The sequence below is a fragment of the Drosophila ficusphila genome, unplaced genomic scaffold, assembly GCF_018152265.1.
Source record: "Drosophila ficusphila isolate 14025-0441.05 unplaced genomic scaffold, ASM1815226v1 contig_436, whole genome shotgun sequence".
In the NCBI taxonomy this organism is placed as follows: Eukaryota; Metazoa; Arthropoda; class Insecta; order Diptera; family Drosophilidae; genus Drosophila; species Drosophila ficusphila.
The window spans coordinates 15,847-39,313 of NW_025064352.1; the positions used below are offsets into that span (position 1 = coordinate 15,847).

Below are 23,467 nucleotides of genomic sequence, written 5' to 3' on the forward strand. Positions count from 1 at the left end.
ATGACCTAACCAGGTGCGCCCGAAACAATTAGGGGATTTTTTCAGAAAAATTCGATAAGACCCACTTATCGCATTTCCAAAAAAATTCCAAACAAGCAGCGTTTGCCTTTCTGACCTTATCTTGGTAAAATCAAGCTCCCATTGAGCTAAATGTCTAATCTGTTTTCAAGCTTTCAATAAAATAAAACACATCTGTTAAATTGATTTACATTTATTTTGTTCCTTTTTTGTATACTTTTCATTTAGTGTCAAGTGATGATCTCTTATCTCTTTATCATTGCTTGATAGAGTCAAAATTAAACATAAACATAAGCGCAGTGTATAGCTCGTGTCGTCCGTAAGTCTTGTCTGGTCTGTATGACAAATAATTGAGAATACATATAGAGCAAAATATTCGAACAGCGGGCGACATTTACCGGAGGACATTATCGCGAACCTTAACTTTGACGGGGCTCACTCATTTCGCGATCATTCTCGTGTTGTTGGCCTGAGAATCGATGGTTCATTGATAGTTAGTTGGTTGAATGCATTTCGAAAGTTGTATAAAAATATATAAATACAAATACAAATACAGGTCCAGCGAGCAGTGTCCCCATGGCAAATGTCGCGCTTACACAAAAGCCAGATATACACAGTGTTGCTATAGTACACTGATCACTTATGTATGCTAATCGATGGTGATCCATTCGATGTTGTTTGCTTGCTTTTTTCTTTTTGCCTAAGTGCATGTGGCGTTGTTGGTGTTTTGCCTCCCGTCGTTTTCGATATATATTTTGTTATAGTTTTATTATTTTGTTTTTAAATTAAGAAATTAAATTAAAATCATAAACATAATCATTATGAAATATCATTTAAAATAAATTAAAAAATGAAATGGCATTTAGAATTCGTTTTCAGGAGCAAGGTCGAATCTTGGTGGGAAGGCCAATCCGTCGAATTGTGGCCTAACGGACGTCGCACGGGGCTGCGGAATAGAAATAAGCAAAAAAAAAAATTTAGATTAGTTGGAAAGGAAATACTAAAATCAAACATGCCGGGAATGGGACGAGTCGCCTGGTTGGATCGACTGCATAGGATAGAACGATAACGAGTACGCCCAGCACTCGCTGATCACGTTTCGTAGTGCCAGCGAGTGTGGGGGTGAAATAACGATAACCAAGGTGGTACGAAGTGAGCGAACGTAAATGCTCTTCGACAGAGAGAGTGTCTTAAGGGGGTAGACGAGTGTCGGATGAGAGAGGAGCGAGAGCGATTGACGAGTACGATAACGAGACGACAAGACGTAACGAATGAGTTTGATCGACGAGAAAGACAACGAGATGAGCTGCGGTTGACTGACTAACAGTGACAGTGTGTGTGTGAGGAAGTGGTTGGGAAGATTTCCGACACAACAAGAACGGGTCAAGACGTGCACGAACACGTCCACTTACAAATGTTTCAAGAAAGTTTCTACTGCTCCAGCAGCGCGCTCTTGCGGCCCTTTGACGCTGTCGGCTGCAGTACACATGTACAAATACAGTTTATAATAATATAGTGGAAGAATAGTATTGTTTTTTTTTTTTGTAAATGGTTGTAGAGAAAGCAATTCGATTGATTTAGCCTGGTGCTGCTGTTGCTTGCTTGTTTATTTGCTTATTTTTTTTTTGCTTTTCGTTTGGTTTTCTGTCAAAATGAACGCATTCTTGGTTGGTATTCGATGAATTGATCCATTGATATCTGATTTGGGTGGCCTCTAATTTTAACATTTTGGTCTGCTAGCGAATGTCGTATGATGCATCTATATTATTGTTAATAGTATTTATTTTATAATAATTCTTATAAGCTATAATTCTCTTTGCATGGTTTTGTTCTCTCATATTATCGTAATTGAACCATAATTGGATCGCTATATAGATTTTTTTTCACTTGGTGGTGGTGCCTCAGATTTAGATCTGTTTTTTTTTTTTGGTTGTGACAAGAAGCAGAGATTTCGCGCGCAATATGAAAGGGAAGAATATACACATTATTCAAGAGCTGATCCAGAGAATGTGATGGCTATTGCAGCAGAATGGAGGCTCAGTGTTCGAGTGAGAGAAGTTCAAATGGGATTTAAATTTTTTCTTTTTCTCTGAGGGGGATCATTGGGGCTATAAGGGGGCATGACCATGAAGGGACTGATGAATATCTGGGTGGAAACTTACCGCTGGGCTGGCACCACGACCGACAGAACCGGCACGTCCCTTGGCGCGGAATTTGCTGATTGCCTGCTCGGCCAGATCGGCACGCTCCTCGGCCTCCTCGAGCTCCTGCTGAGCCTTGCGGAATTTGGCCAAGTTGAGGGCGGCGATTTCCTCGGCCTCCTCGATCTGCCTCTTGTATGTCTTGATCTTCTGTTGCAGCTTGTCGACCAGATCCTGCATGCGCTCGTGGTTCTTGCGGTCCTCCTCGGACTGGAAGCTCAGCTCCTTGACGCGACGCTCGGACTTGCGCAGGTTCTTCTGGGCATCGGCGTGCCTCCTCTGCTCACCATCCAGCTCGTTCTCGAGCTCGCGGACGCGCTGCTCCAGCTTCTGGATGGCCTTCTTGCCACCCTTGAGGGCGTTGGCCTCGGCCTCGTCCAGACGGACCTGCAGCTCCTTGATCTGCTGCTCGAGGGCCTTCCTCAACTTCTCCTGGGTCTGGGCATGATCCTGCTCGGCGCGGAGCTCATCAGCCAGGCGGGCGGCATCGACCATAGCCTTCTTGGCCTTCTCCTCGGAGTTCTTGGCCTCGTTGAGGAGCTCGTCCAGGTCGGAGTGCAGGGTCTGCAGCTCGGACTCGAGCTTCCTCTTGGCAGCGGAGATGGAGGCGTTCTGGGCAGACACTTCGTTCAGCTGCTCGTGGGCATCGGCCAGCTCCTGCTCGGCCTGGCGACGGCCGCGATCGGCCTGCTCCAACAGAGTGCGGGACTCCTCCAGTTCGTTCTGGAGGGCGTTGGCACGACGCTCGGAGATGCCCAGCTGTTCGCGGGCATCGTCGCGGGCGCGCTGCTCCTCCTCGAGGGCAGTCTGGATGTCCTTCAGCTGCTGCTGGTAACGCTTGATGTTCTTCTGGGCCTCGGCGTTAGCCTACAAATAATTAAACACAAAGATAGTTAGTATTGAGCTGGGAAGACTCCACTTCCTTCAGATGTTTAGTGGCTAAGGAACCCACCTTGTTGGCGTGATCCAGGGCAATCTCAAGCTCGTTGATGTCAGCCTCCAGCTTCTTCTTCATGCGCAGGGCCTCAGCCTTGCCCTTGGCCTCGGCTTCGAGGGAAGCCTGCATGGAGTCGAGGGCGCGCTGGTGGTTCTTGCGGGTGTTCTCGAACTCCTCCTCCTTCTCCTGGATGCGGCGATCGATCTCCTGGCGGACCTGGGACAGCTCCAGCTGGGCGCGCAGCACCTTGTTCTCCTCCTGCTCCAAGGCGGCCTCAGCCTCCTCGAGAGCGGCCTGGAGCTCGTCCTTCTCGGCCTCCAGGCGCTTGCGGGCCTTCTCGATCTCGTGGATGTTGCGGCCACCCTCACCGATCTGGTCGAGCAGATCCTTGACCTCATCGGCCAAGTTCTTGTTCTCACGACGCACAGCCTCCAGCTGCTCCTGGCCCTCCTCGTAGGCGCCCTTAAGACGGAACAACTCGGTGGAGTAGTTGCGGCACTCCTTCTGGGAGGCATCGAGCTCAGCGGCCAAATCGTCGACCTTGAGCTTCCACTCGCCGATGATCTTGTCGAAGGCCTTCTGCTTCTTCTCGGCAGCGTTGGCAATGGCGTTGGCACGGTCGACCTCCAGCTGGAGATCCTCCACCTCGGTGGACAGACGCTGCTTGGTCTTCTCGAGGCCGATGCACTTCTGGTTGAGCGACTCGATGGTCTCCTCAGCCTCGGCGAGACGGGCCTGCAGCTTCCTCTTGGCCTCCTCCAGCTCCTCGGAGCGGGCAACGCCATCGGACTCGTACTTGCTGCGCCACACCTGGGCCTCAGCGTTGGCCTTGCTCAGCTGGCGCTGCAGATCGGCCTTGCCCTCGGCTTCCTCCTCAACCTGCTCGCGCAGATTGTCCAGGTCGTGCTCCAAGTTGCGGAACTTGCCCAAAAGGGTGGCACGCTCGCGCGACTCCTCGTCGGCCAGACGCTTGGTATCCTCCAGCTGGGTGGTCAGCGAGATCTTGATCTTGGACAGCTGAGACACCTGCGACTCGGCCTCCTCCAACTGGCGGAGCAGATCGGAGTTCTCAATGGACAGCTTCTTCTTGCTGGCATCGAAGTCGTTCAGAGTCCTGTTGGTCTCATCCAGTTTCGACTGCACCTCGTTGAGGGTGTGCTGCAGCTGCTTGGCGATCTTCTCCTGGGCAGCCTGTTTAATTTGAAAATTATGTATGCATTTAGTATGGGTTGGTGTTGGTTATTTTCTATTTTCTTGGCTGTGAGTGTGACATTTCGGTTTCGTGTCAAGTGCTGTACAAGGCATTTGGGGATTTAGTAGATCAAGCTGGGAGATTACTTTAGTGGTGGTTCGTTTTAGTTTTTACATATTCTTTTCTAAAAAAGGGAATTTTTCGGTGTGGTTGCGTTGCAACTACGTTGATACTATACACAGATGTAGACGTGGCAAAACTAGAACTTTCAGCATTTTAATTTACAGCATCGCGTTGAGAGCAATAAAGTATATAGAGATCAATTTCAATACCTTCTCGTTGGTAATGTGGTCGACACCGGCGCGCAGATCGTTCAACTGGCCGTAGTACTCGTTCTTCTCCTTCTCAGCCCTGGTTTAGACAGATAGATAGAGACACAGAGGTTCGTATTTCACGGGTTAGTTCATGTTTGTTGGGGGATCGAGAGATAGACAGATACAAAGGCGAGAAGCGAGCGGAGCGACTTGCAATCCTTGCGTTGAACCCTTCGGGAAACCTTTTTCGTTTTATTAGACAGAGAGATACGTATACTGGGGACACACAGACGTAATTGTGTGGTTCTATTTTTTATTTGGTTGGAACATGCGTGTTCAGTGTGGTTCTGTATATGTATGGATGCCTGGGCGTCCCACCGCGGGCGCCAGTTATCGCGACACATTACCTTATCGCGACCCAGCTGATCGCAGGCGGTACGAGTCTGATTGAGCTCGTTGTGGCAAGTCTGGCGATCGTGCTCGGCCCTAGATTGGCGAATGGGTAAAAGAGCAAAACTCTATTAGGAAAGGTTCGGAAAGAAGGGAGTCTCCAGTACTCCAGGATCCATTCGGGATCCGTTTTCTCTCTGTCTCAATAGCGGTTGCGCCTGAAAAAGCCAGCTAGATGTCTACTTTAATCAGCGGTACTTACTTAGCCTTCAGCTTGTTGAGCTGATCAACCTGCTCGGCCATCTCGGCGACGGCATCGTTGTGCTTCTTGCGCAGGTTGGCCAGGGTGGACTCGTGCTGGATGTTGGCCTCCTCAAGATCGCGACGCAGCTTGCTCAGCTCAGCCTCGCGCTTCTTGTTGAGCTCAATCTGGGCAGAGGTGGCACCGCCAGCCTCCTCCAGACGCTCGCCCAACTCCTCCAGCTCGCGGGCCAGATCGGCGCGCTGCTTCTCAGCCTTGGCGCGGGCCTGGCGCTCAGCCTCGACCTCCTCCTCGAGCTCCTCGATGCGGGCCTGCAGCTCCTTGATCTGGCGCTGGTGCTTCAGCACGACGACCTGCTCGTCCTCGAGCTTGGCGGTGATGGAGGACAGCTCCTTGTCCTTACGCTGGATGGTCTGCTCGAGCTCCTTCTTGTTGCGCTCCAGATCGGCAACAGCCTCCTGGGTCAGCTTGAGGTCACCCTCAACCTTGCGCTTGGACTTCTCAACATCGCCGCGCACCTTCTTCTCGCGCTCCAGCGAATCCTCCAACTCGTCGAGGGTCTGCTCGAGCTTGGCCTTAACCTTGTTCAAGTGGTTGATCTTGTCCTCGGCGGCCTGGAGTTCCTCACCGGTCTTCTGGTTGGACTCGCCCTGCATCTTCTTCTCCTTGTTCAGCTTGTTGATGAGCTCATCCTGGTGGGCGATCTCGTCGTTCAAGTTGCGGATCTGGTGATCCTTGGTGGCCTTGTCCTGCTCGGCCTTCTGGACGTTCAATTCCAGATCCTCGATGTCCTTCTTCAGGCCAGAGATCTCCTGGTCGGCCTTCTTCTTCTGCTGGAACAGCTGGTTGCGGGCATCCTCCTCCTGAGTCAGGCGCTCTTGGATATCCTAAAAAAGGGGAGATCGAAATCGTTTTTGGGGGCGTGTTAAGTGGCTGAGTAAGTAGGTGAGCGAGCGAGCGATCTCACTCCTAAATTTAGCCAAAAACTGCGCAAATGGCCAGAAATAGCCGAGCAACTTTCATGCTCGATTGCCTCTGATCAATTTCGCGTTTTCCCGCATTCGTGGCACTTGGATTGATGCCATCGCAGAAATTGGCCGTTGGCAACGGGGATTAATGGGATTGAATACTTACGCGCAGCTGGTTCTCGAGGTCGTTCTTCTGGGCGGTCAACTTGGCGTTGCGCTCCTGGTAGTCCTGCAGGGCACCCTTCTCGCCGGACAGGGAGTCCAACAGGGCGGTCTTCTCAGCCAGCAGCTTGGCGTTGAGGGCCTCCAGCTCCTTGCGCACCTTCACTTCAGCGGCGTGCAGTTCCTCAGCCTTCTTGGCCTTCTCCTCCAGACGCTGCAAGTCATTAGAGGCATTCGTTGGGTTAGTAAAGGAGCTGCCCGCGGAGCTGGTCTCCTCAGCTGGCTGGGGTTTTGCTGGTTCGGCTGCTGTGGCTTCGGGAGGCGGAGCAGCAGCCTCTGCTGCTGCTTCCGGTGGTGGAGCAGCTGCCTCCGCTGGAGGAGCTGCTTCCTCGGTGGCACTGGGTGTGGTTGCTTCGGTGGATTTTTTCGTTTTCTTGCCTTTCTTTTCATCGGCCATTGCGATTAATCACTCTTAATAACTCTTATTCAATTGGAAACTCTCTGGGGAAGGGCTAATCACTCAAACTAACTCCTGCTCTCACTAGTTAACTCTTAACTCTTTTTTTTTGATTCGTTATCTCGTCGCTAGCTTTATATTATTTGCCAGCCAATGTGATGCTCTTGTGATGCTCAATTCGATTGCGATTGGTTCTTCGTTGGGGGTTCGATTTGTGGTACGCGTTACCGCGACGGCAACTGGTCAAATACAACTGGAATGGCTGCTGCAAATGCACTGGGCCACTTTGGCTATAAAATTAGCAAAACGCCCCGAAGCGAGCAGAGCGGCAACAGAGCAGAGCAGATCGGCAGAGCAGCGGCGATGTGGCAGCTGCTGCCACTTGGCATGTGTGTAATCGCCTTGGCCAGAAGGTAGCCATCATAATTCACGAGTCCAATTGGTATGGGGCCTATCAAGTCGCACTTGTGCGGCGGCACCAGCAGGTGTACCATCTTAACTATATCGTATATATAGATCGTATACAAAAATTGTGCGTTTGTATACCACATTTTAAATTACTCATCGGGGATCGGAACTATACGTGGGCATCTTCGGGCATTTTTTATTATTTAATTAGCAAGCTAATTGGCAAACTAATTGTGGCTCTTAAATAAAAAATCCCCAGATATGTGGCAGGGCCAAGAATAGACCCAGTGCAAGTCATAATTTGTTCGCAAAATTTATACATTCAAACTCGTATGTACAACTGTAAGTACTCATGGGAATGTGAGAGGTGAAGAGTTGTTGGATTCCAGCGAAATGTTTCGCAAGCGGTTGCCGCATTTGGCCCGAAAGTGTGTGGAGATTATGACAGCATCTATTTTTGGCAGCCGTAGCAGCAGCGATTGGAATCAGATCGTATCGATATGTTCGGGCAGCTGCTAGTGGGTGGGTGGGTTTTTAGAGAACTAGCATCGTTTGCATTCCCGTGCTGCAGGTATTAAGATGTGTGCGCTTAATTAAGCGCAAGAATTTCACATCGAAACAATGTTTATGGCTATTGGCTAAAATAAGATTGAGTTGGGGATTTGATGGGTGCAGCTGCCTCAACCAATCCAATTACCCCAGACAATGACTAAATGGAATGGACGCACCAGGGCCACATCCCCAATAGATTGTCACCAGCAGTTGCAGTGTCCAAGTTCACACTGGTCGAACCACAACCAGCAAAACCCTAGACGAAGGCTGTGGATCTCTGCTGTTTGTTATTCGGTTTGCTATACTCACGGCAATCTCATCCTCGATGCGGCTGACGTTGAGGAGGGGCTTGACCTTCTGCCACAGCTTGTACCAGGGCCAAGTACGGAGCTGCAGGTACTTGCGCAGGTTGCGCTGGACAACCTTGAGGGCGACGCGCTGCTCCTGGAGCTTCTTGAAGCCCTTACGGGACAGGTAACCACGGGCCCAGGCCTGCATCCAGGACATGATCTTGCCCAGACGCTCATCACGGAACTCCTCCATCTGACCCAGGACACCGGCGCGGAAGAACACCTGTTTGTTGTGCATTCGAAGGATTTCGTGTGTGGAATTGGTAGTGGGGGAAAAGAAAATAGGTTAGACTTCTGTTGGTTCCGTCTCCTAAAGAGCGCGTGCACTAAGCGGAACCAACACTGTTCTGGGAGCTTCGGGGGAAACTCATTCAGACGGTCTAGGTTCATTCAGTTTTTTTTTTTTTTTTTTTTTTTTTTGCATATGCTCAAGCGGTTCTTCAAAAACACTTTTGGACAGGTTGAACTGGGATAGATAGAGGGTGGATGGTACAAACAAGAACAGAGAAAGAACATAAAATCACAAAACACAGTACAATCATAACATATATGGTTTTAGTATAGGGATGCAAATGGGGTTAACAGGCAGATGATAACACTCAGATGAGACTAAAATAGGCAGGATAAACTCCCCAGATCCAACGATCCCTAACCCAATCCTTGACAAAAGCTGTGTACTAGCAGCTGGAGATGTTGTCAAGATTGATCTAGGGAAAGCAAATCCGGAAAATGTATCTCGCTTCAAGTGTGTATGAGGTGTTGTGTGAGGAAAAGATTTTAAAGGCGTGGAAAGTCTAGATAATATCAAGTACTGACCAAAACATCATTTAAGGCCAAACAAATCAATAAGTTTGTCGGCGCTTAAATAAAGTTTGGCAGTCATTGTCCAGATTCAAGCAGAAGTGCAGATGATAAATTGTGAATGAATGTTTAAGATATATTGTCGGTCATATACCTTCGTGTTACCCAAACGGTACTGATCTTCGGGCAAATCGATAAACTTAATGATAATTTCAGTGGCCTTTTTGTCTTTGTCAACGCCCTTCAACTGCTTGGGGCACATGATCTTGTAGCTGTATGGGGGTTTTGTAGTTTGAAGGTTTTGTATTAATTTGTTTCAAACGGTTCGGTTAGTACTAGATGGCATACATACTAACTAATTTTCATTTGGTACTCGTGATAAGGTTAGGTTAATTAACTACTGACTAGGGAATAGTAGTGTTACGTCTAGGTAAGTTACTACTAATGAAGTAAGGTACACCAATTGGGGGTTTGCTGGGATTGGTGGATCGCGGTTTCCTTTTTGTAAAGGTTTTTGGGTGCGGCTTGGATATTGGAAGGGATCTGGTTTGATGTGTGGCGTGTCCTAGTATCACAGAAACAAACCGACTAATAGAGATAGATAGAAAAAGGACATGCGAACAGAGCGTTTCCGGATCAAGACTTTAAGCTTTTTGCTTAGTTTGCATCTCGATGGGATTCGAATCTGTGTGTGCTTTTTGTTTTTGTGCCAAGTGTAATGGTGAGTCTGGACATCAGTTTTCGAGCCATAGACAAAAGAAGTTTTTGAAGTATTCAAGTGTTGAAAAAATGGTTGGTTGTGCGTGCCTTTGTGTTACCCAAACGGTACTGATCATCGTTCAACTCGGTCGATTCAATGAGGACCTTCGTGCATTTCTTGGGATCCTCAATACCCTTAATACCCTTGGGGTTCAGGATTTGGTAGCTATATGTTTACATATATGATGATAATCAACATTAAATGATACTACAGTATTTCAAGTATCTAAGAATGGTTTAGTAGGTCTAGCTTATAACTAGGGTTATTCACAGTTGATCTTAACAAGAAAGTCTTCAAAAAGGAACTTCTACGATAATACTTTCGAACCCATGCTTTGGGGGTTTTACGATGCTAATATGTTTGTGTCTAAGTGTGTGTCTGTGTGTGTGTGTGTGTGCATTTTGGAGTGGGGGATATCATATCATATCATATCATTTCCGGGGATAGGGATTGAAGTCATACGAAAGTGCTGAACTTGAACTGAGCGCCCCTAGAAGGATTTTGTTGCTGTTTACCTAAAGGGCGCCTGAAATCTGTTTCATTCTGTATTGGTATTGTATTTCATTGTGGATGTTTTTGGCTCGTATAGCCTCTGGCTGGCATTTGAGATACGAGTGAGGTTCAATTGGATTGTATATTGAGATATATTGATCTGATTGCATTCGAATACGAGCTGTGTGGTATTCGTCGAGCGTGGAGGGGAAATATTTCAAAAACTACTAATTGAGGGGAGGAGCAGAAAGAAAGAAATAAGTTCAAAATGCATGAGCCAAAACTTCGAAAGAGATTGGAACGTTTAGATGCCTTGGTGTGTCCAATGCGGTACATATCGGGATCCAATGAGGTGGATTCCAAAATGATGGATCCACACTTCTTGGGATCATCGACGCCAACAATGCCAGCTGGGTTCAGGATTTGATAGCTGCAATATGGAAATATTTATACCATCGTACCCACTCGGTACAGTTGTGACTCGCCAACTCTCGTTTGGATTCTATCTATAGAGGTGTGTAGTTTGTGTAAAGTGTATCGGGTAGCTCTCTCGTTGAGGTTTTTCTCGAGCACCGTTTCAAAGATTATTGACTACATAACAAATTACTATTGAGCCATCCACTCATAAGTGTCTACGTATACACAATTTTGAAGTCGGTTTGCCAGATTAAGCTTAGGTAATTAAAGATCTTATCATGCCTTGGTGTGACCCAGACGGTAAAGGTCATCGTTCAGCTCGGTGGACTCGATCAGAACCTTGGAGGCTTTCTTAGGACAATCGAGGTCCTTAATGCCGCGGGGGTTCAGGATCTGGTACCTGTCAGGATGTAGTAGAGTTCGTTTTTGATTCCATATTCAGAACAAATCAAGGACACACAGTATTATTTAAGACGAAGATAATAAACCTAACACAGCACTGGAACTGAAACTGGAGCTGGATATTGATTTCTGGTACATGGTACATACAACGAGGAGCAACACAAGTGGTTCTGGTTCAGGGGATTCAATTGAAAGATACACTAGTCATACAATTGGCGTAAGGACATTCGCTTGCATATACAAAAGTGAAGTGATATATAAATAAGAAACTCTTATGCGTGCGTGCCTTGGTGTGACCAATGCGGTACATATCGGGATCCAGTCCGACGGCTTCCAAACACTTGGCGGCAGCGTTCTTGGCCACCTTTTCGGCCGCCATGATGGCAGGCGCCAGGATCATGTAACTATAGTTGAGTATTACAATTCACAAGTTAATAAACGATCGATCGTAATTAATTGCTTACTCCTAGAGTGCGTATAAACAACGAACCAAAAGTGCTGATCTAAATATCTGATCTTGAACTAATGCTAAGTGCTACAGTGTAATTGATTAAGTTTAAAGTGCTAAGACCCCCCTTGAAGTCAAAACCCCCCGATACTTACCGCATCTTGAAGTCAGGGTACACCATCCTGTTGGGGAAGCCCTTACGGCAAATACGGATACCTTCAAGCACACCGTTACAGGTCAGCTGGTGCATGACCAAGTGGGCATCAACCACGCCAGGCTGCTTCATCTCGTTGGGAATGATGCAACGGACGAAGTGAGGCTGGGTCGAACGCAGGGTGGTCATCAAGCTGTTCAACTGCTCCTTGTAGGCCGACGAGACGGTAGCGAAGCCACCGCCCTTCTTGCCACGACCTCCCTTGGCCTGTTCACCGCCGCCCGACTGTCCGGGGTGATCGGCGAAGATCTCGATCAGCAGCTTGTTCTGCGACTTCTTGAACTGGTCGACAACGGTGTCGTTCAGGGGATCCTTGTTCTTCTCCAACCAACCGGTGATGTTGTACGACACACAACCGGCATAATGGCCAATGGCGAAGTGGGCAGCCTGCTGGCCGGGCTTTGGAGGCTTGGGCTTCTGGAACGGAGCCGACTTGCCCAAATGGGTGTTGGTCAGCTTCTCCGAGAAGGTCTGATCGGTGGCCTTGGGGAACATAGACTCTTCCTCCAGGATGGACAAGATACCCATGGGCTAGTGGTGAGAAAATGCAAGACTTTCGTTAGCTTTTTTCGCCTGACCCTCTGGTGGGGTTACTGAAATACAGTTTCTAGTAAAAGCACGCAATAACACTAAAGTAGTCATTTTTAATAATTCTTATAAGCGGCATAACGCTCGACTAACACGACTTACTGGAACACATTAGTACATAGAACTTACCCAGTACATTTTTAGTGGTGAGTCGTAAAGTTGCATATGCATTAACTGTTGGTGCAAGTTTAGCTTTAGGCGATCTTAAGACTACGTTAATGGAAATTAATATCGATTAGATTGCATTAAATTAGATCATTCTTCAGGGTGCACGTTTTATCGCAATTGTGTATTATTGTGTAATGGTCAGCATGGGCTATCTGCTCTGATAGATGGTTGTGGCCGCGTCTGTACCTTTTCGATCAGATCAATACACAATTGCAGATCCATGCCGAAATCAATGAAGGTCCATTCGATGCCCTCGCGTTGGTATTCTTCTTGTTCCAAAACGAACATGTGATGATTGAAGAATTGTTGCAGTTTTTCGTTAGTGAAATTGATGCACAATTGTTCGAAACCGTTGTACTAGATTGTGGAACGGAACAATATGTAACATAATAATAAAGCGGTGTTAATCTGGATGTTCTTTTTCGATGTTTGGTTTTCGTTGGGTTAGTTACTTTCTGTCTTCCCTGGAAATCTTTCTGGGGGCTCCACATTCTGGAGAGACGTGACATGAATGGTGGGTGTGGTGGGTGGATGCTTATAAAATAATTGGAGCTAGAAAACGCTTATGGGCGCACTTCTCCGCATGACTGTAAAAATAAATGCATGTATGCAACCCGTTCAGGGGTCATCAGTTCTAGATGATTTGCCATCCAGGGTGCAAAACACTTTATAAATAAACTTAATCATATATAAAGATATATGCATATAGAACAACGAGCGATGGCGAATTGTTTGTTGGTTTGGAAGGTTGGTTGCGAGAAGACGAACCTTTTCAATCAGATCGATACAGGCCAACAAGTCCATACCGAAATCGATGAAGGCCCAGTCAATGCCTTCCCTCTTGTATTCTTCTTGCTCCAAAACGAACATGTGATGGTTGAAGAATTGTTGCAACTTCTCGTTGGTGAAGTTAATACACAGTTGCTCGAAACCGTTGTACTAGATATCAGATTTTGGGGAAATGGCGTGGATTGGTGCGATGAGTACACATATTCAACATATAATCAACCAGTGCTTGGATGGGGCATGCCGACAGGGAGTCCCACTAGCATTCAAATAACACTCTGTCTTTACAGTTTATAGTTTACAGTTTACCTGAGATCACTCTGGCGGAAACCCATCCGCAGATTGATATCTAAAAGATCGATTGGAAAGTGCTAAAACATGACATAACAAACGAAAATACTCTGGTGCATTCTTCGGGTACACACACAATATATAAATATGTATATATAAAGTACACAAAGAGGAACATGGATTGAATTGAATCTATTAAGCACCTTTTCAATCAGATCGATACAGGCCAGCAAGTCCATACCGAAATCGATAAAGTCCCAGTTAATACCCTCCTTCTTGTACTCCTCTTGCTCCATGACGAACATGATATGGTTAAAGAACTGCTGCAGTTTCTCATTGGTGAAGTTAATACACAATTGCTCGAAGCCGTTGTACTACATTGGAGTTGGGAATATTTACATATTAAAACAAGGTGAGCCGTTCAGCATCTAAGATTTCTACGGATTGTGCTACAGTGTGTGTATCTTTGTGTGGTTTTTGTGGGCGTTTTGAGTGCGAAGAGTGGTTGCACCAATGCAGTTCCCCCAGTGATTTTGATTCTGATTCTCAATCTGAGGCCCTAGCTAAACTGTTGAAAGACGTGTTAGCAGGTCGGCTGTGGATAATCAAACCCAATCATAAACATGAACTGGGATTGATCATCAACAGCTACCACCGATCCATGTTCCTAAAGGCAACCATAGATCACCATGAGGAACGATGAACGGCGTAAGTCTCCCGTATCCGTCAGATACTCACCTCGAAGATCTCAAAACCAGCAATATCCAGTACACCAATGAAGTGCTGACGCTTCTGCTGGGTGTCCAGGGTCTCGTTACACTTCTTCACCAGCCACTTGAACAGACGATCGAACACACCCTTGCAGAGGGCACCGATCGAGTTGGTGACCTGCTGGACGTTACGGCCCTGGGTGACGAACTCGTTACCGACCTTGATGCGGGGCTTGAGCAAGTTCTTGTACAGCTCAGCGGTATCGCAGCCGAACAGCTTCGACACACGGCCACCCTCCTCCTCGCCGTCCTGCTCAGCCTGCTCCTCGCGACCACGTTGCTTGAACTTCATGCCACCCATGTGCATGACAGCGGCGGTGATCCTGTACACATCCTCCTTCTCCTGCTTGGTGAAGCCCAGGATATCGAAGGCTTGCTGTTGGTCGAAAATGGTTTTTTTTTGGGGAGAAAATTACGAACTTTAGTACGGGAAACATCTTCATTTTCTTTGTTTTCGTTAATGGCTTTTATCAGCGTTATTTTTTTGGGTTTGTTTTTGAGCATTTTTTCTGTGGTTGAGTGTTGCTTACATCTAGAAGATCATGCACAACATGCTTGAACGGTAGACTAACAGTTACAAAAGTTTATATTTACGAGCAGCAAATAGTTGGCGTTATGGTTAGTAGACCTACGGGTGCTACGGTTTTCGATCTTAACATAGCTTGGTTTACCAGGTGGCTTAAGTATTCCGGAATCATTGGGAAACGCGTGATTTGCCGGGTCGCTTAAACACTAACATGACACATGGACTAAAACTAGGAATTTTCTCTGGGGATTCTATTGTTCGTGCTAATTTGATGAGGACGGCTCTCGAGTCAGTCTGTGGCCGCTCTACACACAAAAATCATATCAGAGACACAGGGGATTCAAATTGAGTTTGTACATAGTGTCTTTTCCAGGTACAAATCGTGGGGGTATTCACACACATATCTTTTGTATCTATATCTATGGAATATCTTAGGATAACATGATGCATTTACATTCCAGGCACAAAGTCAAAGTCGGGCACAACGTAATCGTTGTTGTCGGGGCATTCGTATTAGGAACATGTACAGATAAAGAAATTGACAGAGATCCTTGGGATGCTTTCTTCAAGCAGGGGTTGCGACATTCGCCATTCCATCATTCTTACTCTCTATATAGTATGGTTCCATTTTCGGAACTGGAACTTGGGTAACAAAAACATGGAAACATGGAAAGAAAAGATAATCACAAACACACAAAATATATATGTTTGTTTTGGTGAGGTGGTTGGTATATAGCTCATCGGTTGTTTTGGGTTCCTTGTCGTTAAGACGTTACCGATATCGGATGCAATTTCGGGGGGCAGTGTCTGTATGTGTGTGGGTGGTGAGGTGCAGTTTGGTTGTGTGGGTGTGTGTTTGGCGACCACTTACATCTGCAAGCTGGAATTCCTCACCGTCATCCATGTTGGGTACAGTGACTTTACCCTGGGATACGTTATAGTAGTCGTAAATGTTATCGGAGAGGAAGCACATGTCTACATACACATAGTCGGAAAAGAGGTTTTTCTTTGGTTTAGCGAAAAGTACAGAACTTATGCTCTAAGCCTAGGGTATCACGTATTCGATGCGTGTGTACTTAATGTGTGTGTGGAGTGTTTTGGAGTGTGTTTGGAGTATGTGACTTCGATTCGGGCATTATCCTTGTGCATTTATTCCCAGCCAGGAGCAGGCTTTCATCTCTCAATGGCATTCCAATAAATAAAACCCGGTGTCAAGTGAGATATCGAAAGTGAATCAACTGTTTAGATTCTCGGTGTAAGATCATTCCTGCTCCCAGCTGGGGGACTTGGGTCTATTAAGTGGCTTTCGTGTATGGTACAAGCGGAATTAAGGATTGTGGTGCAAAAATTACGTGGGAATTAACTGATAGAAAAGATAGATATAGAGAGCAGCAACTCAAGATAATTCCGGAATAACACTTGAAAGTTAACCATATTTACACAGATTTCATAGCCGTCACTACAGAGAGCAAGAGATCGATCAGATCGTGTTTGGATCATTGTCAAACATCATCAGTGGAGTTCATAATAAAAGTTTTGAATACATAACACTGATAGAGAAGAGATCTTTTTACAATAGTTCCGAGATGTAGTTGGGTTTGCTTGGGAAACACTGGACCTGCACCACAACTTACGTCAGTTAACTCAAATTCTTCACCATCGTTGACACCGGGTATCCGCGTTTTGCCCTGGCAAATGCCAGGATAATCGCCAATATGCTGGCCCAGAAATACCATCTCTAGTTTACGCGAACGAAGAGACTCGATGATATATTTAGAAACGAATAGTAGAGTATGTGTTTGGTGTTTGTGTGAAGGGGGAAGTTCCTACACCCTACCTAACCATTATGAAATCTGACCATAAAGTTATTCGTTTTAAGTTGATTAGATTTTATATTAGGTTAAGGGTTATATTAGGCTTTTGGTGTTGGCTTGCTTTTGCTACAGATATGATAGGTGTTATGAATTTTGAATAAGACAAGGACATGAGGTTTAGGACATGGAGAAAGTACATAAATATGTACATGTGAATACAGGTTTGACAACATTGAGGACACAACATAAAGGGACATGGTTGGTTATGGGTTGGTTGGTTATGTTGTTGAGGGTAGTACGGTTATGCAGATAAGTAACCATGTTCTGTATGGCCTTACATCCACGGCAACCCACTCCTCGCCATCGTTGACGCTTGGTATGGTCGTTTTGCCTTGCGAGACAATGCGATAATCGTAAATGTTGTTCGAAAGTAGGCAGTAATCTTTATGGATATATATACGATATATATGCGAACAACATTGTACGATTGTAATGAGGGGTTTTGTTGTGTGTTGAGGTATTTGGTGGAAGGTATGTGGAAGAGGTAGAAAAAGATATAATCAGTAATGATCTTCTTGAAGGGAGGAAGGGGTTAGTGGGATATGAAATGGGTTATGAGTTCTATCGGGATTTTCGGGAAGGGCAGGGGTCTGAGTAAAAGCTTTCTACTATGGACTCCAATTATCCGTACGTCGGGATGTTTCTTGGCATAGTATTGGGCTACAGCTAAGCGGATCGGGAGTGGCCTAATCCATTTACGATACGATAGCAGAAGGCAATAAAATAGTTAACCAACTAGCTAGAAGTAGCTCTAAAATAGATTACGATAGTTCGAGTAGTAGCTTAGCCAAATAGTAATTATCTAAGTGTCAATCAACAATATAAAAACGAAATTTAGAATCGTATAAGGAGGGGGCAATTACATCGGTGAGGGAGAACTCCTCAGCATCATCGATACTGGCTACAGTGACCTTGCCCTGGGAGACAATGTGGTAATCGTAGATGTTATCGGTCAACAGACAAATGTCTAGACAGATAATGCGTATATAGAAAGTACATCGATTAATCTATGAAATCAAATTGTTTTTTGAATGGGTGTATATGTGTGTATGTAGGTTGTGTTTTGTGTTCGTGTGTGTAACGTGGCACCTAAACAACAACTAGAAGAGATTTGAGCAGAACTCGGAAGTTCCACGATTGTCTGGATGAAGGATGGATGGTTGGAGTGGAGTGAGACGATTGTATACCTTTAACACCGGCAACGGAGCCAGACATGATCTGGTAGAAGATGTGGTAAGAACGCTCCAGGGACTGCTGGGAGATGACACGGGCCTTCTCCAGCAGATCTGTAAGGGGAAAAGCATCACATGAGCACCTAAGGTTTATATATAAAACGTTAAAGAAAACTTACAGGTCTCAATATCAGCACCAGCCAGTTTACCAGTGGGGCCGAAGTGGATACGGATGAATTTACCCTGGTTTGCATAGAAAAAGTTCAATTGATTTCGGTTTCTATCAAGTAGGTAGGTCCTTAAAAGGTACTTACGAAACGAGAAGAGTTATCGTTACGCACGGTCTTGGCGTTACCGAAAGCCTCAAGCACAGGGTTAGTCTGCACAACCTGATCTTCCAGGGAGCCCTTGTTCTTGGCGGCCTCATCGGTCTTCTTGGAGGCACCAACGGTGGCGAAGTACGCAATGACCTTCTTGGTGTTCTCAGTCTTTCCGGCACCAGACTCACCGGTGATCAACATAGATTGATTCACGTGGTTGGTCAACATGTCGACGTAGGCACCGTCAGAGATGGCGAAAATATGGGGTGGCACCTCATTACGGCGCTTGCCACGGTACATCTTAGCGCAACGGTTGGTATACACGGGGTAGCGCTTGTAAGGATTGATGGCAACGCAGAAAAGACCGGAGTAGGTCTGTTTTTCGCCAAGAAAAATGGGAAAGAATTTTGAGATTAATACAATGAAGATTTCGTTACTTTCTTCTGTGTTAGCTTTTTTGGAAAGTTAGTTTTTGGGGGTTGGTGGTTTTAAGAGCATCTCCATAAGTTTTTTTGTATTTTTTTTAACAACTGTTTCAGTTTTTTGTTACGGAGAGCTCTTATCAACGCCATAGACAAGGGGATAGTTAAAAAGAGTTTTTCTTAATCATACGTTTTTAGTAACAGTTTCGGTTGTCTTTTGGTCTACCAGTTTTTTGGTGTTCGGTTGTGTTGTTATAGGTATAAAACTAACTACGATGTTTTTGCAGGATACTTGTTTAAAGTTTTCTGTTTGGATTGGGGTAATGATTGATGATCTGTTTGGAGGTTTTCAGCTCGGCTTTCTTTGTGTGTTGATAACCAATTCGTATGGCTTTGTGTGGTGTGTGTGCTGTGTGTAGAACCGTTAAGTTTCCAGTTGTGCGGTTCATCCGACTGGACGGCCAAAACTCGTTTTAATTGAAGCTCGATTAGTGCAAACGTCACAGGAAATGAGGATTTAGCTGGGGTTAGGATTTTTGTGGGGCTATTTGGAGTGGTTTTATGAGTTCGGTAATTTTGACAAGGGAGCCGATGATAAGGTTAGCAGTCTACTCAATTGCATTATGTGTTTGAAAGCTTTGATTAGAGACTAGTTACAGTAGAGCTCTAATTTCATTTGAAATAATTTGGTGATGTTTTGTACTTTATTCTGTACTTTTTTTTGACAGGTGTAAGTGTGGGTAAGCGGCTGGGTAAAAACATAGAACGCATATTTGTGTGCCACCCTGGATAGGCAATTACTTACGTAGATCAGCTTGTTGTAGTATCTCTGCCTCAAGTTATGGAGCACAGAGGCGTCGTTAAGGTATGTCAAGTTGGACATATCCTCGGCTTTTTCGTATTTTGGAGGGTTCACTTGCTGGAGCAGATCTTTCTTTAAGTCTCGTGTCTATATCGTTGTTCGTTGTCATTTCAGTTCGATTCGTTCGGTTCGCGCCCACCCAATTGGTTAAGTTTAGTTTTGTACAATTTTTTTTGTTGGTTAGACGGTGGGTTAGCAGTTCGTTTTTGAGTTTAAGAGAGAGAGAAGAAGAGATACCCATACATTAGTGAGTTTCTGACAGTCGACACTTACGTAGATGAGCTTAGCATAGTAACGCTGACGCAGATTGTGCAACACACAAGGAGTGTTAAGCACGGTCATGTCGGCCATATCTTCGATTTTTTCGAATTTCGGTGGGTTAACTTTCTCCACCTTCTCGGATTTGAAATCTTTTACCTAATCGTATATGTAAATGGAATCTATAGTTTTGTTTTCTTTCTTGAGAGAACATAATGAGTTACTAAAGTTCTTAGAGTGGAGTTCAAATCTATGCCATTGGCCACCCCTTGAAAAACCCTTTCTGTAGTACCAAAAAGAGTTCTTCCAGGGGTGGAAAATGACAAGTGATTTAGAACAATCTTCATAAAAGTTCCTTTAGTAACCATTTCTCCTTTTTCTTATGATTTTTTTTCTGTTGATGATGCATCTTGTGGACGATGATATTACCTCTCCACCAGGCAAGCCGACGGAGACGATATCGCCCTTGGTGGCCTTGATCTCACCAAGGAGATAACCCTCCTTCTCGTCGGGAATCCAGCATGACTTCTTCGAGTCATAGGGTTTCGATTGATCGATACGTCTTTGCTCCAAAGACACGAACAAGTATGGGGTGGGATCCTCATCCTCCTGACTTGCGACTGGCTTCGGCATCTTGATTAAATTTCGTTCAGAAACTTAAAAACTCGAGAATAAAATATTGGGACTTTTCAAAATTTCTTAGTTAATCGCGTCGTGAGCCCAAAACTTCCCTGTAAAGATACACAAAAAAAGTTAAGTTATTATAGTGTTCTCAGACAAGCGAATTATTTTTGTATTTTGTTTTCGAAATCTGATTTTTTTCGGTTTTATGGTTTTGACCCATTTTGACAGCAGCAGCATTAGCAGACACAAAAAATTGTATATGTGTGTGTGGATGAGATTTCGAAATTTTGTTTCTATTTCCATATATGAGCATTTTTTTCCACTTGGCGTTTTCGAAGTTCCCGATACCGTAACCGGATATTTATGTGAGGCTATTCGATTTTATCTCACACCTCAAAGTTAATTAGGCCTTGTCGGTGCTTGGTTTGTTGTTGTTGTAAACAGACAACAAGTGAATTGTGTGGGTTGTCGCCTAAATATAGATCACGGATCCGACACGGATATGTATATCTTTGAATTGTCTGCTATATGTACGATTTTGCGGGGCGTTGGTATTTGTTACGTAACGTAAATTCTCAATCAAATTTGGCGTATTTTCTTCCAGCTTTCATTGTAGAAATAATCAAACCGATTGCATAATCCGAACCGGTTATTGAACCGGTAGGTGTTTTCGGATAAAGGTTTCTATTTTTTCAAAGTGTTCCTGGTTTAACTGTCACTGCAACTCACGCACTCTTTCAATAAATTCTTATTACCGTTTGAGAGTTAAGATCGCGGATTCGGTTTAATTGAACTGCTATCTCGATAAGGTGGCGTGTTCTAATACGACCGATTTGCAAGATCGCAATGATTTCGTTTAGTAAACTTCGGATGCGCAACGATTTTCGACAATCTACACGAAATCGACAATCCGAATCGGATCGACGCGAACTTTCAACGTTATTTTTAAAATTCTCGAAATTATTTCGAATCTATATGTATTTGGTTGATTCGAGAAGCTTTTCAGCTACCGCATGGCACACATAGATATATATACTGATACCTATGTATATGTATTGGCGATCTCTTTCTAATGTCTTTGGTTATTTTTAAAACATATTCGAAATATTTTCGCTCATGTATATGAGTCGACGACGAATTCGGAATCTATTTTCTATTTTATAGCATGCAACGCATATGTCTCATCCACACAGGTATTCGTGTATGAAATCATTGGATCAGTAATTCGAAATGGCTATTACCGCATTTCGAAAACACTTCGAAATACCAATTCTCACTTATGATGAAGTAACAGCTGTCTGTCTCTTTCTGACATTTAAATGATTTATAGGATTCTTACGATTTTAAATAACTGACATTTGATATGATAAAGAACGTTACTCAAATCGGTATCCTTGGGTAGGATTAAAAAATAAAGTTTTCTTATTAAACGAGTATATTTTCAGAAGCAAATAATTCAATTTTTTTAAGACTAACTGAAACTTTTTGAATTTGATTTCTAAGTCCTTGTTACTTCTTCACTTTTAGATCGCTTTATGTGATCTGTTACACAAGAAGCTGAAGATAGAGTTGCATGCTTAACTTTTGGTTGAAAATTTGCCTCTATAGGTTAGGTTAAGTAACTGAAGTAGTTCCTAAGGTAAGATCGTTAATTGTAATCCATTTCGATTCGATAATCCGAGGTAATCCGGGTCACTGTTCATATTGTCACAGAGTTTTCTTGGATCCTTTTATCAGGATCTCCATTATCGCACACACACATACACTTTTCTTGAATTTTCTCGATTTATATATATATTATATATATATTATGTAGTAATAATTATTTTAGGTTTATGCTTTTTGACAAAAAGGTCAAATTTTAGCTGCTGCTGCCGATGCTGCTACTGCTCCTGCTGCTGCTGCTGCTGGGTAATATCCAAAAAATCAGAGTTCGCACATCAAAGGTGTTGCACTTACGCGCTCGAAAGCCGTTCTGAACCGTGCAACCGGTAAACTTGCCTTTTATATGTGGCAACTTGATACCCATGGATCCCGTAAGACCCCAAAAGCTTTTCGATTCGGCGTTCGGTGTGCGTGGCGCTGTTTCTGTTTCGGTTTTTCCTGCTCCCTTTTTCGGTCTAGCACTGGCCATTCTGCTTCCCCTTCTTCAGCAAGTGGGCATTTCTTTTTCGCTGGGGGGAAACGAGAGGGAGGTGGGGATTGGACTATACGTGTGTGAGCATATGATGCAATCAGGATCGAGAGCGAAAAGCTCCTTCTCAGACGATTGCGTGAGCTCTCTCGTATTTCTCCCATGAGTCAAGTAGTAGTAAAATCCATTTCAATGACAACTTTTCCGCAGTGAAGCAATTCTTCTCCGTCAGAATCACTCTCTCTCGCGTTTTTTTTTTTTTTTTTTGCGGCGGGGGAGCTTTCTTTTTACTTATTTCACATATCATTTCTATGCACACACATGTGTGTATGTGGGGGATCTTTATTTGTTTTTCTCGGTGATCATTTTTCGCTTTTTGTTCTGGTTTTGGTTTTTGGTCACCTCAATGCCAATTTGATCTGGCACCAATGTGGGTGGAAAAAAAAAGGGGGAAAGGCAAGAGATCAGGCGGCGCTTCTTCGCGGGCTTCCTTCTGATCGGCGATCACTTTACGATCAGTGACTGAACAGCTGTTCGAGAGGATCGATCGACAGAAATCAATGACAATACAGATCAACTGTAAACATCCATCTGGATCATGGTTGATCAGCTCCACGCAAGACCCAGATCCTTCAAGCTTATGATTGATGATCTGGCATAAGGATGCTGACATACAAAACTCTCGTCTGCCAAAAATAAAGATGTGAACTTCAAGAAAAACAGAATGCGAACAGCCAAAAAGCACAAAAAAAATACAACACATAGTTCAAGATATACTCGTACTTTAGATATAGATAGATAGGCAGAGAAATGCCACACTAAATCAACGTCGTCGGCGTCCTTCAAAGCAATGCAATGCGAAAATCTTTAGCTTTCAATGCTAATACCCAATGTGTGTTGAACAACTACAGATACATTTATATTTAC

The 23,467-nt window shown here is 44.7% G+C and overlaps 1 protein-coding gene across 27 annotated transcripts; it reads right to left on the minus strand.

Annotated features, from left to right (window-relative positions):
• Positions 1 to 195: 195 nt before the first annotated feature.
• Positions 196 to 20,536, minus strand: LOC108098208 (myosin heavy chain, muscle). 27 transcript variants are annotated; one of them, XM_017200972.2, is made up of 18 exons: positions 20,212 to 20,536; positions 19,468 to 19,611; positions 18,235 to 18,615; positions 18,100 to 18,163; positions 17,936 to 18,034; positions 15,746 to 15,849; positions 14,317 to 14,724; positions 13,270 to 13,440; positions 11,687 to 12,276; positions 10,577 to 10,694; positions 8,171 to 8,434; positions 6,449 to 6,658; positions 5,315 to 6,201; positions 5,070 to 5,148; positions 3,172 to 4,347; positions 2,181 to 3,086; positions 1,431 to 1,494; positions 812 to 964 (listed from the first exon to the last, which is right to left on the minus strand). In XM_017200972.2, exons 1-17 carry the CDS (start codon positions 20,413 to 20,415, stop codon positions 1,450 to 1,452), a joined length of 5,850 nt encoding a protein of 1,949 aa, XP_017056461.1. In that variant the 5' UTR covers positions 20,416 to 20,536; the 3' UTR covers positions 812 to 964; positions 1,431 to 1,449. The 27 variants fall into 27 exon arrangements, 26 of the variants coding, with proteins under 26 accessions (XP_043064335.1, XP_043064337.1, XP_017056454.1 ...); XM_017200971.2 differs by lacking the exons at positions 5,070 to 5,148; positions 10,577 to 10,694; positions 15,746 to 15,849 and adding exons at positions 4,681 to 4,759; positions 9,167 to 9,284; positions 17,612 to 17,715; XM_017200969.2 differs by lacking the exons at positions 5,070 to 5,148; positions 10,577 to 10,694; positions 15,746 to 15,849 and adding exons at positions 4,681 to 4,759; positions 9,820 to 9,937; positions 17,612 to 17,715.
• Between the last annotated feature and the right edge of the window lie 2,931 nt (positions 20,537 to 23,467).